Source organism: Podarcis vaucheri, assembly GCF_965113315.1.
Source record: "Podarcis vaucheri genome assembly, chromosome: 7".
Taxonomy (NCBI): domain Eukaryota; kingdom Metazoa; phylum Chordata; class Lepidosauria; order Squamata; family Lacertidae; genus Podarcis; species Podarcis vaucheri.
The window spans coordinates 87,720,871-87,744,858 of NC_138765.1; the positions used below are offsets into that span (position 1 = coordinate 87,720,871).

The following is a 23,988-nucleotide window of genomic DNA, read 5'->3' on the forward strand; positions in this document are numbered from 1 at the left end:
CAGAATTTTTTTTTTGAAAAAATCCCTAAGCCCCGGGGTCACAATTTCAGCCAAAATCTGACTTTTGGCACTTCACTCAAAAATGGTGCCAAAAGCTTGAAAATGCTCTCCTGAAAGGTTTGTCACTCGAAACAGAAGGCTTTTTATCACAGGACAAGAAATCAGCCCTCAAAAACTTAACCGGCAGAAAATATTTTTTTGAAAAAATCCCAAACCCCGGGGTCACAATTTCAGCAAAAATCTGATTTTGGGCAATTCTCCCAAAAATGGTGCCAAAAGCTTGAAAATGCTCTGCTGAAAGCTTTGGCGATGGAAACAGAAGGCTTTTTATCACAGGACAAGAAATCAGCCCTCAAAAACTTAACCGGCAGAAAATATTTTTTTGAAAAAATCCCTAAGCCCCGGGGTCACAATTTCAGCAAAAATCTGATTTTTGGCACCTCACTCAAAAATGGTGCCAAAAGCTTGAAAATGCTCTCCTGAAAGGTTTGTCACTCGAAACAGAAGGCTTTTTATCACAGGTCAAGAAATCAGCCCTCAAAAACTTAACCGGCAGAATTTTTTTTTTGAAAAAATCCCTAAGCCCCGCGGTCACAATTTCAGCCAAAATCTGACTTTTGGCAATTCACTCAAAAATGGTGCCAAAAGCTTGAAAATGCTCTCCTGAAAGGTTTGGCACTCGAAACAGAAGGCTTTTTATCACAGGACAAGAAATCAGCCCTCAAAAACTTAACCGGCAGAAAATATTTTTTTGAAAAAAATCCCTAAGCCCCGGGGTCACAATTTCAGCAAAAATCTGACTTTTGGCAATTCACTCAAAAATGGTGCCAAAAGCTTGAAAATGCTCTCCTGAAAGGTTTGTCACTCGAAACAGAAGGCTTTTTATCACAGGTCAAGAAATCAGCCCTCAAAAACTTAACCGGCAGAAAATATTTTTTTGAAAAAATCCCTAAGCCCCGGGCTCAGAATTTCAGCCAAAATCTGAATTTTGGCAATTCACTCAACAATGGTGCCAAAAGCTTGAAAATGCTCCCCTGAAAGCTTTGGCACTCGAAACAGAAGGCTTTTTATCACAGGACAAGAAATCAGCCCTCAAAAACTTAACCGGCAGAAAATATTTTTTTGAAAAAAATCCCTAAGCCCCGGTGTCACAATTTCAGCAAAAATCTGATTTTTGGCAATTCTCTCAAAAATGGTGCCAAAAGCCTGAAAATGCTCTCCTGAAAGGTTTGTCACTCGAAACAGAAGGCTTTTTACCACAGGACAAGAAATCAGCCCTCAAAAACTTAACCGGCAGAAAATATTTTTTTGAAAAAAATCCCTAAGCCCCGGGGTCACAATTTCAGCAAAAATCTGACTTTTGGCAATTCACTCAAAAATGCTGCCGAAAGCTTGAAAATGCTCTCCTGAAAGGTTTGGCACTCGAAACAGAAGGCATTTTATCACAGGACAAGAAATCAGCCCTCAAAAACATAACCAGCAGAAAATATTTTTTTGAAAAAATCCCTAAGCCCCAGGGTCACAATTTCAGCCAAAATCTGACTTTTGGCAATTCACTCAAAAATGGTGCCAAAAGCTTGAAAATGCTCTCCTGAAAGGTTTGGCACTCGAAACAGAAGGCTTTTTATCACAGGACAAGAAATCAGCCCTCAAAAACCTAACCGGCAGAAAATATTTTTTTGAAAAAATCCCTAAGCCCCGGGCTCACAATTTCAGCCAAAATCTGAATTTTGGCAATTCATTCAACAATGGTGCCAAAAGCTTGAAAATGCTCCCCTGAAAGCTTTGGAACTTGAAACACAAGGCTTTTTATCACAGGACAAGAAATCAGCCCTCAAAAACTTAACCGGCAGAAAATATTTTTTTGAAAAAATCCCTAAGCCTTGACGGTGCCTTTCTCTCCTCCACTCCGTTGCCATTGCGCGCACAGATTGTCCAGCCTCATTGCGCGCACAGATTGTCCAACCCGGCATGCCCGAGGAGGAACTGCGGAAATCCTTCCTCATGCGCCCTGGGTGCCCCAGGTACAGCCACAGAGCTACTTCAACATCTGACCTTGGTAAGGCTCAAGAGGAAGAGGCAGTCTCTGTGGGAGACCAGGGTGGTGTAGTGGGCTGGAGGACAGCTTTCCCCAACCTATGGTTCTCCATCCAGGCACTGCTGGGCTGCAACTCCCATCAGCCCCCAGCCAGCATGGCCAATGGTAAGTAGTGGTGGGAGCTGGGAGTCCAACAACATACGGAAGGCAGCAGGTTCCCCATCCCTGAGTTAGGTGGAGCAATGGGCTGTGTTTTTCTGTGGTGCAGAGATGGGGAACCTCAGCCCAGCACCAAAGATGGCCCTTCAAGCCTCTCTTTTGGGCCTTTGGGACTCTCTCCAGGCTACATCCTGTTCACAGCCCACACCCCTGCTGTGTACCTGCATGTGTGCTTTTGTCTGGCTGAGATGCATCATTGTACTCTGCCAACATCTCCTTTCCTTTCCCTAGCTAGCAGGACCAGTGGTCAAGGACGATGGGAATTGTAGTCCAAAAACAGTTGGAGGCCCAAGTTTGGGAAACTCTGCCCTAGTCCTGTGGCATCTGAATAAGCCTGCATTTTATTAATGTTTGATCAGGACTTGTATATTAAAGAGAGAGCTTAGATTTTCAAAAGTTTCAAGCCAGCAGTTTACAACCTTGGTAATGTTTATTCTCCTAGACAAGGGCCCCTTTTGATTTATAGCAGAAAACAATTCTCAAAGTCGTAAAAGCTGGAATTACAGACTGAGAGTGTAAAAAAGGGCAGAGACCAAACATAATAAAACCGTTAAACTTGAGCCACAGGACAAAAGGCCAAGAGCACATGGCTGGCTAGAGAGGGGGGGGGAGTGTAAAAAGGGGAAGAGGCTTTTTCTCCTATTTTATTTTGAGGCTGTAAACTGTTTCTTCCTTTTTACTTTGAGGAAGTTTATCCTTTTAAAAGGCTATCTATGTTATGTATTAAATATATTGTCTTAAATGTAACTATGCAAAGGATTTAGAAAGTAACAAATTTAGATGTTAGATTCTTATTTCATAGAATCATAGAGTCCTAGAGTTCGAATAGACCACAGGGGCCATTGAGCCCAGCCTCTTGCCAGACAAGAAGACGCCAAAACGAGCCCGCATGATAAATGGCTATCAGACCTTTGTTTAAAGACCTCCAAAAGGAGATATTTCATTGATGATGCATGAGAATATGAACCCAAGGTCTCTGACATCTGTTCAAGATAAAATTTTAAATTATTATCCATCTGTTTTGGAGGGCAAGGAAGGCAAGAGGTGAGCTGGTAATTAAGATTCCTTGTTGAGACACATGTAAGATATATTACTACTTATTTGTCATTTATAGATGAAACAATATATAGCTCTTTGTGTTCCATATAAGGACAGGAGGATATGGGTGTATCTCTTAGAATTAATTATAGCAATCAGCCAATAGGAAATCCAACCAGGCTGATTGAACAGAGGCAGCCACAGGAGGAGCAAAGGGGGGCTGGATTAAGGGAATATAAGTGCTGGCCATAATGGCAGGAGGCCAGGCCAGAGCTTGGTAACTATATACCACTGTGCCTCTTATTTATTTGTCTGACAAATAAATTATTTTTTAAATTTCTCTGTTGCTGCGTTGAATATTTCATTCCAGCTAAGCGTTAACCACAAGCAGGGTGCTACATTTTATGGTGCCTGCGACTCGGATAAGTGGTCTGCTGGAACGCAGCCCCTTCGCCTTACTGGACGGGGTACAAGAGAGAGGACAACTGATTGCCTACCCAGCGCGCACTGGAAAAATTTTTTCCAGGGGAACGCAGCAGTCTCGTCTGTCTGATACCCTGCCCACTGACGGCGACGGACCGGGGGGGACCAGAGAAATAAACAGGGAACCAGCTAAGGGTAAGTGCACTAAAGGGTTTTGGCCCTCCAATTAATTGGGAGGAAGAGAAGTCCTGATCAAACTTCTGCGTCTCAGTAAAGGGGAACTGAGTACGCTAGGTGGCTGGGTACATCAGATGGTGATCTGGTGTAGGGAAAAGGGAAGATTGGGAGGTAGAGTATGGTTGAAGTATCTGGCGCATTGCATGTGTGAGAAAGTACAATGTGTAGCTGACCTAAGTGTGAAAGTGAGTACTACTTCGTTTCCCAGTAAGGTGTGTGTGTGAGTGACTGAGTGGATACTTCACAGGGCCATACAATGGGAGTTGGGGGTTCAAAGGGGGGAAATACACCTTTTAAATGTATGTTAAATAATTTTAAGAAAGCCTTCTCAGGGGCATATGGAGTCAAAATGACGCCAGAACGCCTGAGAACGTTATGTGAATTAGAGTGGCCAAAGCAAAATACTGAATGGCCATCTCAAGGAACCTTTGATATAAATTTAGTAAGCAAACTTTGGCCTAACATCGCCAAAGATACTGGAGGGTGCCCAGAACAATTTTCATATATAGATTCTTGGCTGAGCACATTAAATAAAAATCCTCCATGGATAAGGGAATGCAAAGTCCAACGATGCAAATTATTGGCTGTAAAAGCCGAAGCTAGGAAAGGAATCTTGCCAAATAAACTCAAACCCATTTTTGAGGGACCAGAGGAAGAGGTGCTTCTATCTCCACCCTATGCTCCACATCGAAGGGAGCCTAATTCAAACCCTCCACCAGTTGTAACCCCAAGGCAAGAAAGTGGAATGAATAATGGGGGTGGAGTCACAGAACTTGATTCCTTGATAGATTATGATAAATATCTTCAGGAGGCATTGGAGTCCTATAATGAAGCCCAAGCAGAAGTGGTTATTCCACCTGTGAGTCCCAGTAGAACTCCATCTACAGTCTCTTTTAGTGGAATAACTGATTGCCTACCCCAAACCCCTGTACATCCAAGTCCTAGAGAATTACTACAGAAGTTACAGGGAGACCTTAATCGGTCAGCAAGCAATACAGCCAGGCGTATAAAGCTGCTAAAAGAACGCCTTGGGACAAATACCATCCCCTATGATTTGAGGCCCCTAGAGCAAAGCGAAGAGAAAGGTCACGTACTAGCCCCTCTCAGAAGAGTATTTGATGCACTTGAGGAGCCTGTGCTGGTTAATGGGCAACTCGGAACACGGCCACCTTGAACTTCGATCCTCCAGTACATTCCATTCACAACTACGGTTCTGATGAATTGGAAAACACCCCACCTTTCGCAGAAAAACCTCGGGCTATGATGGACTTGGTGACTTCAATAGTAAATACTCATAGTCCTACTTGGACAGATTGTCGCCAGCTCCTGAATACTCTCTTCACCACTGAGGAAAGGAGAGACATAATTGAAAAGGCACAGATATATTTGCGTGAGCAGGCCAGAGTGGGAAATATTTATAATATTGACAGTCATCTCCAGGACAACTTTCCCTTGGAAGATCCTAATTGGGATCCAAACAATGCAATTCACCTGGCCAGGCTTACCACTTACTGCCAGATGCTTGTGCAAGGTATCTGCAGGGCATGCCAGAAGCCCACTAATCTGTCTAAAGTCTCAGGAGGGTAGACGTGTTACCCATAACACTGTTTCGTGTTCGGTGCACACCCACAAAAAGACTTAAGTTGTCACCTTTTGAGCTCCTGTATGGGAGGCCGCCCTCCTTTGTTTAGGATATCCCAACTGACCTCAAACAAATAGGAGACCATGCGACACAGGGACAAGTGCAATCTTTCTCCCGTGTTTTTGTCTCTCTCCCGTGTTTGTTTGTTTGTTTTTTTATCTTAACAGGTGGGCCCTCGAGCGCACGCCGTGCAGCATTGCCGTGCCGATTCATCAGCTCCAGGCTGGCATAGCATATGGGTGAAAGAGTGGAAACGTGATCCATTTGCACCTAAAGTGGCGTGGACCTTACACCGTCTTGCTCTCTACTCCAACAGCGGTGAAGGTAGCTGAGGTGACCCCCCTGGATTCATCACTCCCGTTTGAAGAAGTCCGAAGGCAGTTGGACGTGCAAAGGTGACCCCTCTAATCCTTTAAAACTGACTCTCTCCAAAAACCCCTGTATCTAGCCCTACGGGGAACGGGCTGGGTCACGGGCGACATTAGACGACCGGCCTGCTGCAGCCACAACACTGGAAGCTGGCTGACCTGCGCACGCCTGAAGCTTGAGGAGCGTCTGAACCAGAGACTGTGAGCGGAAAGATTCTCTTATACAATTGATTGACTGCCCCCTTGTGGAACAATTATCAGAGATATTACACATTGGGGATCCTTGGGATATATGTTTTGGTCTTGGTGGTTCCCCATTTCTGTCACTGGGGGAATTATATTGGGACTGATATTTATTTGCTATCACAATAAGGTAATCTTTTGTGAAAGGAATGCATATGCTAGACATCAACATGATTTTATTATTAATCCTGATCCCTTGGGAAGGGGAAGGGTCCTTGAATCTGACCAAATTTGCTAAATATGGATTCCGCTATGACCACAATATGTGGGTAGGTTTAGCTGAAATGGTAGCCAATGTTGCAAATAGGACCAATTGCCTTGTTTGCTCTCTTGGGCCAGATGATTCAGAGGGAGGTATGCCCTTAGTACTAATACCATTAAATGCCATTGGTAGGGTAAGCGAAATGCCACACCACACAGAAGTACAGAATTTCCCCGGATGGAACTCAACTAAACCATTACGAGTTATACCTGTACAAGGGGAATTCTGTGTACATAAATCATCAGATGCAGCTGATTCTACCATGATAGGCTCTTCTCATTGTCACTATACCTGGGATAATATTAAGAATACCTGGGCAAACGGTACTACCTATCGAACTCGGAATGCCTTGCCCTGTGCACCTTCTTTTATTCATGCATGGAAAGTGGTATGGAACATAACTGTGACAGAGAAAGGCAATCTAACATACTGCACTGTGAACTCTATACCCCTTTTGATACTTTGCCTTATGCACTCCACATACCAAAACCCTCAGACCCGATGGTTGTGGTGGATATGTGGAGAATGGGCATACAAGAAACTCCCTTCCAAATGGAGTGGGACTTGTTTCCTGGGATGGGGGTTTTACCACCAGTGTGGATTATGCCCACTAGTTCAGCAAAGCGAACACGAAGAAACGCTGATATTTCTCATATAGCAGGAGGAAGTACCCAAAGTTGGAGCGGTACTGATGATTGGCCACCAGAGCGCATTATAGCCTATTATGATCCTGCCTCCTGGAATCCTGGTGAGCTCATACAAGGGGCACGGGATCCTATTTATAATCTAAACAGAATGATTCGATTGCAAGCAGTAGTAGAACTTGTAACCAATGTCACGGCCCAGAGTTTCAGACTTATTGCATAACAGCTGGATGAAAGTAGAGCCGTCATTTTGCAGCTGTAAATGGGAATGGATTATGTACTTGCCAAGCAGGGAGCCCTATGTGGAGTCTTGAACTTGACAGGGAATGCCTGTTGCTTTAACATTTCTGATAATGGTGAGGCAATCCGTGTGTTGGCCACAAAGATGGAAAGTATAGCACATGTCCCAGTACAAACATGGGAAGGATGGGATATGGGATGGCTCACCAATTGGTTACCTAAAAGGGATACTATTGTCTTGCTTGTTTTTCTTGACAGTAGTAGTGATGGTTTTATGTATGATGCCAAGTATCATTTCATGTTTTAGAAGTACAATTAGCAAGATGATTTCGAATGAAACTCTACCTCATATCATGGCCCTATACAGAGCTTTAACTCAGGAATATGATGAAGTTCAAGCTATCAAGGACTCTTGGTGGCAAGGTCCTTGAGCTTGAAAGGGGGGAATGTGGCATCTGAATAAGCCTGCATTTTATTAATGTTTGATCAGGACTTGTATATTAAAGAGAGAGCTTAGATTTTCAAAAGTTTCAAGCCAGCAGTTTACAACCTTGGTAATGTTTATTCTCCTAGACAAGGGCCCCTTTTGATTTATAGCAGAAAACAATTCTCAAAGTCGTAAAAGCTGGAATTACAGACTGAGAGTGTAAAAAAGGGCAGAGACCAAACATAATAAAACCGTTAAACTTGAGCCACAGGACAAAAGGCCAAGAGCACATGGCTGGCTAGAGAGGGGGGGGGAGTGTAAAAAGGGGAAGAGGCTTTTTCTCCTATTTTATTTTGAGGCTGTAAACTGTTTCTTCCTTTTTACTTTGAGGAAGTTTATCCTTTTAAAAGGCTATCTATGTTATGTATTAAATATATTGTCTTAAATGTAACTATGCAAAGGATTTAGAAAGTAACAAATTTAGATGTTAGATTCTTATTTCATAGAATCATAGAGTCCTAGAGTTCGAATAGACCACAGGGGCCATTGAGCCCAGCCTCTTGCCAGACAAGAAGACGCCAAAACGAGCCCGCATGATAAATGGCTATCAGACCTTTGTTTAAAGACCTCCAAAAGGAGATATTTCATTGATGATGCATGAGAATATGAACCCAAGGTCTCTGACATCTGTTCAAGATAAAATTTTAAATTATTATCCATCTGTTTTGGAGGGCAAGGAAGGCAAGAGGTGAGCTGGTAATTAAGATTCCTTGTTGAGACACATGTAAGATATATTACTACTTATTTGTCATTTATAGATGAAACAATATATAGCTCTTTGTGTTCCATATAAGGACAGGAGGATATGGGTGTATCTCTTAGAATTAATTATAGCAATCAGCCAATAGGAAATCCAACCAGGCTGATTGAACAGAGGCAGCCACAGGAGGAGCAAAGGGGGGCTGGATTAAGGGAATATAAGTGCTGGCCATAATGGCAGGAGGCCAGGCCAGAGCTTGGTAACTATATACCACTGTGCCTCTTATTTATTTGTCTGACAAATAAATTATTTTTTAAATTTCTCTGTTGCTGCGTTGAATATTTCATTCCAGCTAAGCGTTAACCACAAGCAGGGTGCTACAGTCCTACACTCCCCCCTCGTCAACACACAGGAAGGATAGAGAGAGGTGGGGGGGGTGCCTATAGAGACTAGTCTACCGCAAAAGTTTAAATTTATTGCTCCACCCAGTTTTGCCTCTGGCCTCACCCACGCTAGGAGCAAGCAGTCATCAAAGTACTTTAATGAGCACCTTTCCATCCATCATCAATCAAGAAGGCATCCTAACTGAACTCAAGAAAATCTTACTTGAACTGTCAGGATGTTGACGTACATTCCAGATAACCGACTCCTGAGCTTGCTAAGTGCTGTTGTAACCCTAACCTGCCCCCTTCCATAATCTTCTCACGTCCAAAATGTCTCTTCGTGTGGGCATGAGAACCAGTGGTCCTCCAGGATGTTGCTGGACTTCAGTTCCCACCAGCCTCAACTATCATGGCCAGTGGTCAGGGAAGAGGGGAGTTGTGCTCATCCAACAACCTGCTGAGAGCTGAAGGTTTTGTTTTGCTGCATGCTGCATGCTGTCTAAACTGAAAAAGTGGTGCCTCCATTATTGGCGATTTCCATGCACTGTGTGTGTGAAAGACCCATGTAACCGTCTCCTTCCTCCTCCTCCTCCTCCTCCCCCTTCTCCTTGCAGAGAATGAGATAACCAAAGGCCACCTGCCTTGCAACATCAGCACCATAAGTCTGTCCTGCCAGCAATCCTTGGAAGAACGGAAATTGATACTTCAGAGACCAGGTATCTTTGAGTCAAAGAGCTGCCTCAGATGTGAGTGCCTTTGTCTGACTTGCTGGTTCCCACACAGATCCCTCCCCTCCCCTTCCTGCTGCAAACCGGAGTTTACATCTCAGGACTATGCAGGAAGGGGTGTGGGGCAGGCAGCTTTGGCTATGCTTAAACAAAACTGCAGTGCTTTCGTTTCAGCTGCTATAACTCGCCTCTTTTCAGGCAGCTGAGCTGGACAATTTCTAGCCTTCCGATGTGCTACATCCCAGGACAGCCTTCTTTTTATAATGGCAATGTATTAAATGTATCGTTAAAGGGCTCCACTATTGCCCATGGCACCCTGGGTGCTTCCAGACGATTGCTAGACCCGTGTGGGTTTCAGTCGCATCCCAGCAGATTCAGGACTAGCGTCGGAGATGATCCATAGCACTACCTTGACGGTGCCTTTCTCTCCTCCACTCCGTTGCCATTGCGCGCACAGATTGTCCAGCCTCATCTACTCAGAGCATGTCTGCATTGCCTAAGTGGGAAAGTTTCACCGAGGGCTTCACAGGCGACGTCTACCTGAAAAGCCAAACCCGCAAAGGAAGCAGAATCCCATGGTACGTCAGTCTGCTGCGGGAAAAGGTAAGGATGTAACTGTCAAAGCAGCTTGGCAGAGGAAAGGGAGCAGGGAACTGGGCCGTGCAAGGCTTACTGGAAAGCACTGGCACTGGCCAGGCCCATCCTGGTACCCTGGATGCTGAGCATGGGGGGACTCATGCCTGTAGTGGAGTGCTTCAGTATAACTACACTGTTGTGATGTTTAAGGCAACTTTACTTGGTCACAGCAGCAGCCTCTGGGGAGAACGCAAAAGTGGAAACTGCAAGCCTATGAATTACGCAGGCTTATATAGAGCCATGCCCTCACCTTAGTTTTACAGGTGCATGGAAACTAAGTCCCGTTCTCAGGCGGAAAGCATGCCTGCCATATTGGAGCCTGCTCTCCATCAGACAAACCTTAATACAGCCAGAGTAATAGAGCTATCCTTCTGTAGTTACAGTTTTTTATACCAAGTGTAGGCTATTTATCAAAGCATATGCAGTTCTACAATTTCCACTACGTGCCCTTCCAGGGAGGCACCCGAAAGTGGGCCTTCTGGTGCAGGTCAGTGGATCTGAGTAGGTTCAACACCAGGAGAAGCGCTCTGAAAGATATAGGGGTCCTGAACTACACGGGCCTTTATAGACCCAAGTCGGCATGATGAATTGGGGCTTGGGAACATACAGCTGATGGAAAGATCTCTGGCTCCTGGAGATTGTCTGCCTGTCAGAGTAAAAAATATTGGGCTACATCAGTAGTCCTCCTTGTATCTGAACATGGCTGTCTTCCCTCCCTACCCCATATCACAGTCAAGGGCACCTGTTTTCAGCTCGAGGCCACATTCCCTTGTGGGGAGCCTTCTGCGGGGCCCGCATGCCAGCAGGGGGCACAGCCGGAGGTGAAGAGTAGGCGGGGCAGGGGGGGCAGCTCTTTCCCTTTGCACAGCAGCCTACATTCCAGCAGGGCTTCTATACAGAAGCATCCATTTCTCCATACTCTGCCAAGGCAAGTAAGAGGCATGAGCCGAGCTCTGGAGCACCTTCCAGCCAGGCAGAAACTCTCAAGGAGGGCAGAGAGTAGGGCCAGTAAGGGGGAAGGGCCGAGGAGTGCTGCAAGGGCCAGGAAGAGCAGCCTGGGCGGCTGCATGTGGCCTGTAACCTGAGGTTCCCCCACCCTTGCCATGTAAATGGACAAAGTGTTTATTGCCCTGGTGGGGCGCCCATGTCATGCAACTGTAGGAAGTGTCTTTGAGGTCTCAACCTGGCTGTTCCCATATCTCCCCCCCCTCGCCCCCCCCCAGGATACAACTTTGCAAAAGATGGAAGCGGAACTCGTCCGCAAGGATGACGTGATCTCAGTCCTCCGGGAGGAGCTGGAAGTGATGCAGATGCAGCTGGAGGAGGCCCAGCAGGGGGGTGAGCTCGCCCCAGTGGAGAGACCCGCCCAGAAGGTTGGCCCAGTCCTTCTTCTCTGTTTATTCATTGACTGCCTTTCTGTCCTGCTGCTTTTCCTCTAAGGAGCTGAGATTGGCGTATACGTGGTTCTCACAACAGCCCTGCGTGGTAGGTTAAGCTGAGAGGCTGAGGCTAGCTCAAGGTTAACTAGCAGGCTTCACACCCAAGTGGGGATCTGAACCCGGGTCTCCCGGGTCCTAGTTTGGCACATGAACCACTGTTTTTTAAATTTTCATTTCAACAATTTGCATGTCGCTTAACCGCTATACAGTAAGACGAAATGTGAGTTAAAACTATGAAATCAGCGTTCACTTGAACAACCTGCTGAGATAATCTTTGGAAAAGAAAAAATTCAGGAAGCACTGGACATTCCACAGGCCTGCCTGACCTCAACCGGAAGGGAGCGCCACAAAAATGGGATCCAAGGCACTGAACACAGAGAGGCTCCTAGTGGATACGAGCCATGGGGGACCACTGGCAGCTACCTCATTGCAGGGTGTTGGACTGGATAATCCCCATGGTCCCTTCCAACCCTACAATTCTCTGATTCTCTGATTCCTGCATTGCGGAGGGTTGGACTAGATGACTCACGAGGTCCCTTGCAACTCTGCAGTTCTATGAAAAGAAGGATCCCGAACCACACGACACTACATTGGCTGTCTGTGTGTAATTCTGTAAGCCTCTATATGTGCCAGGGGCTCTTACTTTGCAATCCAACTAAAGGGAGAGCAGGGCAAGTGAATGCACAGCCTCTGTGCTAATGGCAAATGCTTGGAGATATGCTTGGTGGATTCGCCCTCAGTGGTGGCTGGTGCCTATAGGGATTGGTAGGCCTGGAGGCCAACAGTAGGTGGCGCCAAAGCCAGTGGCAGGCACAGCCAGAGTCAATGGCAGGCAGAGTCCCTATGCTTCCTATGCTTTGCATCCTCTGTGCCCAGTATTTCCTACAACAGTTCTGAGATAACCTTGCAAGTTCTAGCAGCATTTCCCCAAGTTACTGGAGGGCTGTGCCCTCAGTTTCCAGCTTCATCGCCTTCTGAATCTTTTATCCCTCTCCTTAAAAGGAACTGGAAGTGAGTGACCCAAACCTGCGCAGGCGAGGTGTCTCTCTGCCGGTCCTTATGAAGCAGAAGAGCATTCCGGAAGAATTTCGGCAGGAATTGGAGCGGTTGAAATTGGAGCTGGCCCAGACAGATAAACAGGTGGGTTCCAAGATGGCTCGCCTTAGCAAGACGCTGCTGAAGGATCAGAATGAACTGGAGCAGCTGGAGAAAGAGGTGAGCCCAAAGGCCAGTCGGGGAGAAATTTTTCTACACTTGTAGCAAATTCGTTTCCCAAGCTCTGGTGTCCATAGAGCCGAAACAGCACCGTCCACACAAAAGAGGAAAAGTTTCTGCAGGTATGGGGAACACACAAAGATTTGCAGAAGTACAGAATGTCTATGGGGCTGGGCAGAACCCTGCCCTCTCCCCAAGCTAGAGATGGGCACCCTTTGACCTGTGGTTCAGTTGTGGCCCCCACGATTGCCTACCTGGCCCTTGGGAGTCCCTTTCCCTTGCTATCCTGCCTTTCCCCCAGGCCACAGCAAGACCTCATTCTCTAGTGTCCAAACTGACCTGGCTGGCACCCTCCTTTTCAGGGTCAGAATCAGCAGTGGTGAAGTTAGGTGGTTTTAGACTCTGGTCTTCCTTTAGAAGGTTCAATCCCCAGTGTCTCCAGGTCACCCTCTTGAGGTGCTGCCAGTCCATGTAGACAATGCTGAACAAAGTGGAGCAAGCTTCTGGCTTGGTTTAAGAAAGGTTTTATGTGCCTAAGTCATCCTCATCACTTTGCTTACTTCCAAATGTGGTCCGACCTACTGCTGCGTTTAACGGGGGCCCATCTGCTCACTCTGTGGGGTCCCAGAACCTGTACCCTAAAGTTCTGCCTCATTGGTGAGTAAAAGGTCTAATCCAGGCAGGGAAAATGGAGGAAGAAGGGGAAATGTTTGAGTAGAGGAACCTAGCAGAGGCCAGTTTCCTCATTTTCCAGTTGTAAATTTGGTTCTGCACATTTCTACAGCAATTTGTACTTTTGAAGGGGAAAAAAACCCCAACAACCCCTAAATTCTCATGAGAATTCACCAGTATTTTAGTGTGGATTTCTCCTAATATACCCTTTTTTGGGGGGGGGGGGAATGCAGTTTCCCCTACTATAATGCATTTTTGAATGCTGTTTTCAGTAAGGTATGCATTTCTATACAAATCTTCTCCTTAGGGTGTGCATATTTTGCATGCTTTTCTTGCTTGGAGAGCTGCAGTACAAAATTTGGAGAAGTGCAGATTTCAAAGGCTAATTGTGTTCCAGCTCACGTGTTGCTTTGAGAAGTACGGATTGGGTAGTTTCCTGTTAAAACGCGAACGAAATTGGCTTTCTCCCATGCCCTTACTATGGCATCCCAGTCTTTCTTTGCGCTCTCTCTGCACAGTACTCTGAAATACAGGAAAAGGTACGCTTGGAGGGCGAGGAAGAGATGCGTGTGGAAAGTGGGTCTTACAAAGAAGTGAATATGGAAGAATCGGAAGAGGAGCTCCTTTTTAGCAAGCTTCTCGAGTTCCAGAGGATGAACGACAAGCTGTACGGCGAGCTGCAGAAAGTGAAATTCGATTATGACATGGCCACAGGTAACTTTGGAAAGCTGAGATGGTTATATATGGAAATGGGTTGGCTAATATTTTCCTTGGGGAACCAAGAGTCACCCCTTCTGGAGGCAACCTCACATTGTAGACACTGATTGAAATGGAACTAAGGTGAGGCCACTGAGAAACAAGAGGGAGTTGTGAGCATGCTCAGTGGAACCCTGAGGTTAGTTGAAATGCAAAACAATCATTTTGGAATCCTAAGCGGGTGACCTCCTCAAGAGCCCAATGAGAGCTGAGCGTGCCCAGCAACCATGGATTGCTGAGTGTTGGTTGGAAAAAGAAAAGGAAACCAGGGAATGGGGAATGGAATGGAGTTTCCTGGGATTGGGCATGGTAGCCCATTGGAAAAAGAAAAGAAAACCAGGGCACAGGGAATGGAATGGAGTTTCCTGGGATTGGGATTGGTTGTCCATTGGACGAGAGCATGCCTGCAAGAAGGCAAAAACAAAACAGCAACATTGGTTTGCAGGTCCCTCTCTTGTTAATTCAGAGGGTTCATGCTAGTGGAGAGTTTCTGGCGATCCATACTGGATGGCCTCGATCAAATTCACGGGCCTTTCCTTTGATTCCCTAGGCGCGATATCTTCCGTGCAAAGGCAGCTATCCTTTCAGGCATCCCAGCTCAGGAAAGCTCACGCAGAACGAGAATCATTGCAGAAGGAGCTGAGGGAGCGGGGAGCTCAGCTGGAAGCCATGTCTAAGAAAGTATGTTGATTGGGGGGTTTACACAGTTCTGCTGGGTTTGGATTGCGGGGAAGGCTGAGAATTCTTTAAATTTTTTAAGGCGTGCTCTTAAATAGCTGAATGCATGAGATGGTGAGGAGGGGGCCGTTTCTCAGTGGTTGAGCACCTGCTTTCTGTAAGGAAGGTCTCCACTCCAGGACACTTTTAAAGATGTAGGGAATTCAAATTAATGTGATGTGAATTTGATACAAATTAAGAATCGAATGGAAAACAACTACGGAGTGGGAATGATTAAGTTTTTTATATACACAGATGGAGGGAAATGAAGGTTTTGTTTCAGAAATAATAATTAATGGGTTAATGTGGATTGATAAACGGATGAGCAATCCTCACTTCATAACATTGGAAATGTTAACTAGTGTACAAGCAGGAATTGACAAATGAATGGACAAGTACAAAAGGGGGAAATTGTGAATTAGAGATAATTATGAAATATAAGCAGCAATAAGGGTTAATTATTGGTACATCTGGGAAGCCATTATTTATTTATTTTTTAAAAAGTTGTACAGTGATACCTCGGGTTATGAACTTAATTCGTTCTGGAGGTCAGTTCTTAACCTGAAACTGTTCTTAACCTGAGGTACCACTTTAGCTAATGGGGCCTCCCACTGCTGCTGCGCAATTTCTGTTCTTATCCTGAAGCAAAGTTCTTAACCCGAGGTACTATTTCTGAGTTAGCAGAGTCTGTAACCTGAAGCATCTGTAACCCGAGGTACCACTGTTTTAAAGTTGTTTAATTCATTATGGATTTGTAAAAATAGATAAAAATTAACTGGAGAAAGAGAAGGTATCCAGTTCAATCCCCGCTATCTCCAGATCAGGATTTGGAACAGCCTCCTCTGAAACCCTGGACAGCCACTGGCATTCATGCAGCCAATCCTGAGCTAGTTGGACCAGTAGTCTGACTCAGCCTAAGCTAACTTCCTAGGTCCCTGAGAGGGCTGAGAGAATGGATTGGCCCCTCTACATGTTTCTAGCAGGTTTGCTGCTAAGATCTTCCTGGCCTTATGGTGAGATGGCAGGTCTGTGGCTGGCTGGAGGTTCACGTGGCACTTGGAGGAAGTTGCCATGGCTTAGTGGTAGAGCATCCGCTTTGCAAGCAGAATTCTCCTGGGTTCCATCCCCAGCATCTCCAGGCAGTGCTGGAAAGGTCCCCAGCCCGAGATCCTGCAGAGCTGCTGGCAGATGGGAGTAGACATAGGGACGTACCAAGGGCCCTGCTCTTGCATCAGGCCGGTGGTCCATTTTGTCCAGCATCCTGTTCTCCCAGGGGCCCAAATCACCAGAGCACTCCTTCCCTCCTGTGCTTTCCAGCAACTGGTGTTCCAGTAGCATTCCTGCCTCCCAACTACGGAGGGAGCGCATGGCCATGGGGGCTAGGATCCATTGACAGCCTTCTCCATGAATTGGTCTAACCCTAAACAATTGGTTGGCAGCCATCGCTCCCTCCTGGGGGAGCGAATTCTGCAGTTGAAGTCATCAAGGCAATCCTGAGTTCGATGCAGCTGTGCTCTGGCTGAGTCTAAGGAAGCTGCCTGTCTTCTTACGGGCTGTACCTTCCAGCTGGGATTTCCGCCGGGCCGTGAACATACTCAAGGGAGCCCTTTCTCATGCTTGCCTTTTTATTTTAGTTTAGCAACTTGAGAGAGGAGAGGAAGCACGAAGAAATGATGGGCTCCATCGAGAGAGAGAATTACAGTCTCAGGCAGGTGAGTTGCTGCTCCCTGCCAGTAGGGAGGGCGAATATCTCAGTTTTGGTTTCTCTCATTTTTCCCGGTCTTCTCCACATTTCCACATCAGTTTGCATTTTTTGTGTGTGTCGGGGGTGGCGGGGAGTCCTCATGAACTTCCTCATATGTCCATTGTTGCATGCATTTTCCTCTAATTTGAGGCATTTTAAAATTATATTTCCCCATATATATGCATTTGCAGGTGCGCTGCACCCTAGCGTAGGCATTTCCCCCTACACCTTACCTGTCTGGGGAACTGCACTGGAAAATTTGGGGAAGTGTGAATTTCAGTGGCTGGACTGTGCTTCAGTTCATTTCTTGTTGCAGAAAGTGCAAATCAGGTGGCTTTGCCACTAAATGCAAACTGAATCCACAAAGCAGGTTCCTAAGTTCTAATTGTGGGTCTCCAATGTGGTGCCCATGGGCACCAGTGTGCTTGCCTGTAATTCCTAAGGCACCTGCAAAAGAGACTGAGCTTTTCGTGCGCCATTCCTGTTTCTACAGCCTCAGCCTCTCTTACATTCAAGCCATTATTCTGTTTTGTTTTTTGCTTTATTAATTACTACATTTCTATCCCACTTGTCCTCCAAGGTGCTGTATACGTGTCTCCCTCTCCCCTCTTTTTTCCTACCTTTGAGGTAGGTTAGACTGAGAGATAATGATTGGCCCAAGATGTCCCACGACAGCAGCCATCTTCTGAGATGCCGTGCCCCCACAGCAGCCATTTTGCACTCTCCTCTCACATTTCAATTATGGTTGCACACAGTGTTTGGCTGGAGAAAAATTCGGTGCAGTGTGGATTTTCAAAGGATAGCTGGGTTTCGGTTTGTTTATTAGTCCGGGAACTGCAAATTAGGTAGTTTCCCATTAGAAAGCAGACCAAATCAAAACCTCCATCCTTACTCTTAGTTACCAGTTCTATCTTTCTCCTCTCCTGCCACGCAGGACCTCACTGATCTGGAATCCAAACTAACTGACAAGAGCCAGATGATTGAGGACTTGCAGAGCAACGTCAACCGGCTCCAGGCCGAGCTGTTACTGAATCAGCACCATGTTGGGAAGGAGCTGAGCCGGCAGAAGGACCTGCAGAGGCAGCTGGAGATCTTGCAGCGGGCAGAGGTGCACACCAGAGCCACTCTGGTGACCATCAGTGCCAGGGTAATCTTCTCCACAGATCGCAGGGCTTCTTCAACCACTACTACCACCCCTGTTCTTGCTATGATGTCCTTGTTATTACCGTTATTACCATTTGCATTTCTTATCAACCCTTCACCACAGCAGTGCAAAAATATGCTACTAACCTCAGTTAAAACAAAGGCTATTGGTCCATCTAGCTGAGTATTGTCTACACCAGGGCTTCCCAAACTTGGATCTCCAGCTGTTTTTGAACTACAGTCCCCATCATCTCTGACCACTGGTCCTGCTAGCTAGATATGATGGGAGCTGTTGTCCAAAAACAGCTGGAGACCCAAGTTTGGGAAACCCTGGTTTATGTTGACTGGCAGAGGCTCTCCAGGAGTTTTGTGCCCAGTGCAACCTGCCAGGGATTGAACCCAAGACCTTCTCTGTTTAATGCATGCTTACATGCATATGCGCATGTAATGTTATGAATGTACGTTTATGTCTACACACAGGCCCAAAGTATTTTCACTAGTACCTCAGGAACAGAACTGAATTCTGTTGGTCTGCAAAACGGCAGCTCCCAGAGTCTGGTGGTTGGTGCCCATTGGAGCTGGTGGGGAGGCAGGACGTGGCACCAGAGCCAGTGACAGCTGCAGCCACTGCCAGTGACAAGCAGAGCCAGATCTAGTTTTGACTGCATCCTCCTTTCTGCAACACAAGGGCAACGCTAGGGCTAAGGAGAAGGAATTGGACAGCCAGGGCCATCCACAGGGCTGGATGTAAGCAAGAAGGCAGGCAGGCAGGTGGGGGGGGTGAGCTGCTTATTGTGGGGCTGTACCCCATTTGCCCCTCTTCTGCTTCCCAGAGTTCCTTGGGGTAAGCCATGCTATTTTAAACGGATAAAAATCTGAATTGAAGTTTCTAGTGCTCTTTGAAAGATGGAAACAAATCAAAAATTTGAAAATGGCATGAAACATGGCTCTTGCAAATGAGTAACCGAGAATCCTGGCCGCTTCCAGAATGTCCCTGTTTCAGGGGTGCGATTCAGTCACGTGCTGGGAAATCCAGATTGTGCAACTCAGGTGGATTTGGTGTTCTTGTGCAATAAACCCACTTCCGGGGGGAAACCAGACCTTTTGCTGTAAGGAAAGTGACAGGGATATCCACTGGAAAGTGAGCGATAAGGACTGCTTGGTGCAATGTCGTTCAACCTTCTCCCAAAGAAATCAGAATAAGCAATGGTCCTACTCGGAATCTTTGTGCACGTGGATCAGGACGAATGTAGACTGCTTGCCTGGGAGAGACCTCTGCCTCACTGCATTAGCTTTGATTCTAAGGAATGACATTCTCTAATTTTTGAACTAAGGCACTGTCCACTTCATTCCCCCGCCCTTCTTTTCACTGAAAGTTTGAAAGGTTTCGGAGCAGAATCATCCAGGCAACTTACAGCACCCCTGGATTCAAGTTTCCCCAGGCCGAACTCACAGACGATGAAGTTTTAGAGTCCTTACAGGTAAAAGTAACCATGTGGAAGTCAGATTGTCACTGTGGCTGCAATGCAGAAGCGGGCTGGGGGAATGGAATAGCTGCCTCCATTTCTAATAGAAAGCTCCTCTGTGGATCTGTCTTCCAGAAAATAATAACAGAGCGTCTAGACTTTTACCAGTTGCTGAAACAGAAAGGGGTGAAAGTCCCAGCTCTGGGCGCCGCCGAACCGCTCCCTCCAATCCCTACCTCTAAGAAAAAGAGTTCCAGCAGATAGAGATTTGAAAGCTAAAGTCTCTCCTCTTCACATTCTTTCCTAACTGGGGCTTGATCCATTCTTGGTCATCTTTTATCATTCCTTTTCCTGACTCCAATTAAATGATTGCACGTAATGTTTAGTTTTTCTCTCTGACCCACTAGCCGCTTCCTCATATTCTGCAAGAAACCTGCTCCTACTAGTGGTGTAAGTTGCTAATAATTTGCATTACCACCGAAGCAGTCATGTCATATCATCACAATACAGCTTGAAGACTCAGCAGTAGCAACTACTTCCAAAACCACGTTATTTATTTTAATTTTATTGCTAGGGGCCTCGTACCTCGTGTTGTGCAGTAATTCTAAGACGCACACACACAAAAATCAGTGCAGTTTTTAAATCAGTGGTTGAAATCAGTGCAGGGTTCAGTCCTCCATTGTGATTCCAAAGGTGTCTGGCTGTATCCAGACATGGAAGAAAACATGCTCCTTGATCTCAGGAACCATCGTGCCAAATTTGTGACAGTACCTTAAGAGGTGGCTAAATGAACAGACAAGCAACTTTCCAAAATATATAGCAGTCTGCATTCATGGCATAACCTTGTGGCAAGAAATTCTGTAAGTTTTAACTGTGCATCAATCTGACGCAAGTGTAAAAATTGCTCAGGAGTAACTGTTCAGATGAGATATATTTATAAGGTTGTATCCAGTTACATCCTAATTGGAGCAGACCCACTGAAACGAATGGATCTGTTAGTCATATCCATTAATTTCAGTGAGTCTGCTATTGAGTAGGACTAACGTTGGGTCCCACCCCCTTGACATTGATGGAATAAATATCAATAGGAGGCCAGGTCATTATCTGTGTTCAGTAAGGCACAAATAAATGCACATTTGCTCTATTCCGTGACAAGAAACACACATTTCAGCCTTCCGGATTCTTAATTGGTGCCCAGATCCAAACATCAACAAAAACCACTGCCACCCCACTTGGGAACCCTCATGCAAAGTTTGGTGGCAATATCTCAGGAGGCGGTATGAACTCATGCCAAAAAATGGGTGAAGTCGCACCCAAAATGTTTCAGTACGCTATGGTAATTCCAAATGGCGCCTGGAGTTCAAACATCAATGCATGCCTCATCTTAGAAACCTTCATCCCAAGGTTGGCAATGGTATCTCGAGAGGTGGCCAAACCTATCCCAGAAAACGGGAAAAGTCACGCCAAAGTGATGTTTCGTTCTGCCACCTTGAATCAAAATGGCGCACAGCATCCAAGCCTGAATGTATTAATGCACAACAGGCGGTCCTTCATCCTGGCACTGCCTTCGAGGAGCTGGTAGCGAGAGCCCCACACTTTGCTCTTTATTCATTCTGAGCTGGGCTTGCTTCTTCCTGAGCAGCCCTCTCAGCCTGCTGGGCTTGGGCTTTCCTCACTCTTTCGGCGTTTGTGATGGTCATCGGATGCAGGGGGAGGAATCCAGAAAGCCCTGGGCGGAGGAAAGAAAAGGCACTTTGCTGTTGCTGTCTGTACTCTTCACAGCAAGGGTGGGGGAACCTCTCTCAGCCTGATGGGTCACATTCGCTTCCGGTCAACTTTCCAGGGGGCATGTATGAATGGTGCATGAGGCCAGAGGCAAAAGCGGCTGGAGCAATTTGTGCAGTTATTACCTTTGCACAATAGGCTGCTTTCCCTATCCTCCATCCAGGAAGCTAAGCAAAGAGGCATTATCAGAGTTCAAGCCAGACACCTGAGAGTGTGAAGCAGGAGCAGTGAGGGGATGTGGCTTAGGCAGAATTCTGAGGGCCAGATACAGAGGGCTGGAGGGCCACATTTGATCCCTGGTTCTGAAGCTCTCCTTCCCTGCATTATGTCTCGAGGTCAACTGTCTAAAGCATAGCACGGTGGGGAGAGTCAGGACACACAAAATCTGGAGTTCATCGCCTTCAGAAAATGTACCGACAATTTTGCAGTCATATGTCAGGGGTGCATGCTGCTGTTAAGACTACAACTCTCATCTGATCCAATGGCCAATGGTTAGGGATAATGGGAGTTGGGAGTCCAAAAAGATACAGCTTCCCCAACGCTAGGCTTAAGCGCAAAGCTGTGAAAGAACTGATTGCCTGGTTGCCCGTGACATCAGGAAGCACGCTGTGCTTTCTGTTCCACTTGTTCCCCCAGACAAATTTTCAGCTTAAAAATAAACGGGAGGATTAAGAAAAAAAATTCCTGCATTGAAGGTAGTTGAATTGGAGGAGCCCTGGGGCCCCTTATACCCTTCGTATGATTTTATGAATCGTCATTATCAGGAACTGCCTAAGTTCAATGGATAACTGTACAATAATCAGAATTTTATTCAGCAAAACCCCACCACAAGGATAGGTTAAAATAATGCAGGAGTTTGGCATGGTGGGGAAACCATTCAAAATATAAAACACATTTAATTTTTGTATAAATGCTTTGTTCAACAAGCAAAATGTCAATCTAAGTAAGGGAACACAGAAAGCGACAACAAAACAGGAGCAACATCCCCCTCCCCCAAAAAAAGAAGGAAACCAGGTGGCATTACCCAGAAGTTTCTCGACGGGCTTGGTGAGATGGGCGCCATTGGCAATCCAGTATTTCAGCCGCTCGAAGTTCACACCAACGATCCTCTCATTGTGGTCGTTGGGAAGCGGGTCGTAGCACCCAATCTGCTCCAGGTGCTTCCCGTCCCGGGCTCACTTGTTCTGTGCAGCCACGATCCGAAAGTAAGGCCTGTTGGCGCAGCCACCCATAGCAAAGCGGATGACGGTATGCGCGTTGCAGTACTTTTTCAGGAGGCAGTGCCCTGGAAGGGAGACCGTGCAAAGGCAATGTCAACAGAAACCCTGCATTTATTGAAGATTTCCCTCCAGTGGTTAAACAAGCTGAAGGAAATACTTCTTTACACAGAGCACAGTTAAGCTGTAGAACTCGCTCCCAATGGAGGCAGTGATGACCACCAACTCCATAGTGCTTTTCTTCATCTGCAATATATATCACTCATAAATGCTGATTTTTGTTTTTACACCCCACCCCGCCTAGAAGTACCAAATATCTGTTTAGTTACAGTTAATTTTTAAGTCGTTTCAGTCTTTAAACAATGGTAAAAAAAAGGTAAAGTTAAAGGACCCCTGACAGGCAAGTCCAGTCGCAGATGACTCTGGGGTTACAGTGCTCATCTCGCTTTACAGGCTGAGGGAGCCGGCGTTTGTCGCAGACAGTTTTTCCGGGTCATGTGGCGCAACGGACCACAAAGCAGAGCAGCACTCCGAAACGCTGTTTACCTTCCTGCCGGAGCGGTACCTATTTATCTACTTGCACTTTTTGGCGTGCTTTCGAACTGCTAGGTTGGCAGGAGCTGGGACTGAGCAACGGGAGCTCACCCTGTCACGGGGATTCGAACCGCCAACCTTCTCATAGGCAAGCCCAAGAGGCTCAGCGGTTTAGACCGCAGCGCTACCCACGTCCCTTAAACCAGTGTTTCCCAACCTTTTTTGGGCAAAGGCACACTTGTTTCATGAAAAAAATCTCGAGGCACACCACCATTACAGCCCCGTGACGTCAGCGCGCAGCGTCACGCCGGGAGGGACATGAATTGCTAGCAAATTACATAATCACCTCCTTGAGGGCTGGCTCATCTTCTCCGAAGGCAGAACCCCATTAATTAACAGCACAGAATCACACCATAGCCAAGACAAGGGGGGGAAACCTCAGTCATGCACAGTCATGCACATGTGGGGGCTAAATGAGGATGAAGACCGGGCAGAGAGCAGGGTTCAAATCACCCCACCTGGCCAGAACAATCCCTGGGTGCTCCCTTGGGCCACTCGCCTGACCCATCTCGCAGGGCTGTTGTTGCGAGGATAACACGAGTAGAACCACGCGCGCGCCCGGGAGCTCCTTGGAGGAGAAAGCGGGCGATGAATGCAATGCACGAAATATATGAGAGGCGACCAGGTTTTGCAGGTGAGGGGCCCCCACCAGCCTCCGCTTCCAACACCCGGCGCAACGACGCCGAAGTTTCCCCCCGGGCTCGGCTCGGGGAGCAGCGCTGCTCCCCCCCCCGGCTCCCCTTCGCCCTCCCGGCTCTCTCTGCCGCCCACTGGGGACCCCCCTCACCTGCCAAGTCCGGAGCGCTGGTGGAAGTTGCATGCATGCATGCAGGGCGCCGCGTTGCCATTGCATTGCACTGCACTCCATGCAACGCCTGCACGCATGCATTGCCTTGCACGCCCGCCAAGGGGTCTCCCCGCGGTCCGATGCGTCCCCTCCGGCGCGGATGCA

General features: G+C 46.8%; 1 protein-coding gene across 1 annotated transcript; it reads left to right on the top strand.

Annotated features, from left to right (window-relative positions):
* Nucleotides 1–1,971: 1,971 nt before the first annotated feature.
* On the top strand, nucleotides 1,972–19,819 carry LOC309538269 (coiled-coil domain-containing protein 27-like; the record flags this gene model as incomplete). Its single annotated transcript, XM_082233614.1, has 10 exons — nucleotides 1,972–2,059; nucleotides 9,539–9,670; nucleotides 10,110–10,255; nucleotides 11,512–11,670; nucleotides 12,730–12,942; nucleotides 14,133–14,328; nucleotides 14,921–15,051; nucleotides 16,722–16,799; nucleotides 17,766–17,978; nucleotides 19,351–19,819. The coding sequence occupies 10 exons, from the start codon at nucleotides 1,972–1,974 to the stop codon at nucleotides 19,702–19,704; spliced, it is 1,710 nt and encodes a 569-aa protein (XP_082089740.1). The 3' UTR covers nucleotides 19,705–19,819.
* Between the last annotated feature and the right edge of the window lie 4,169 nt (nucleotides 19,820–23,988).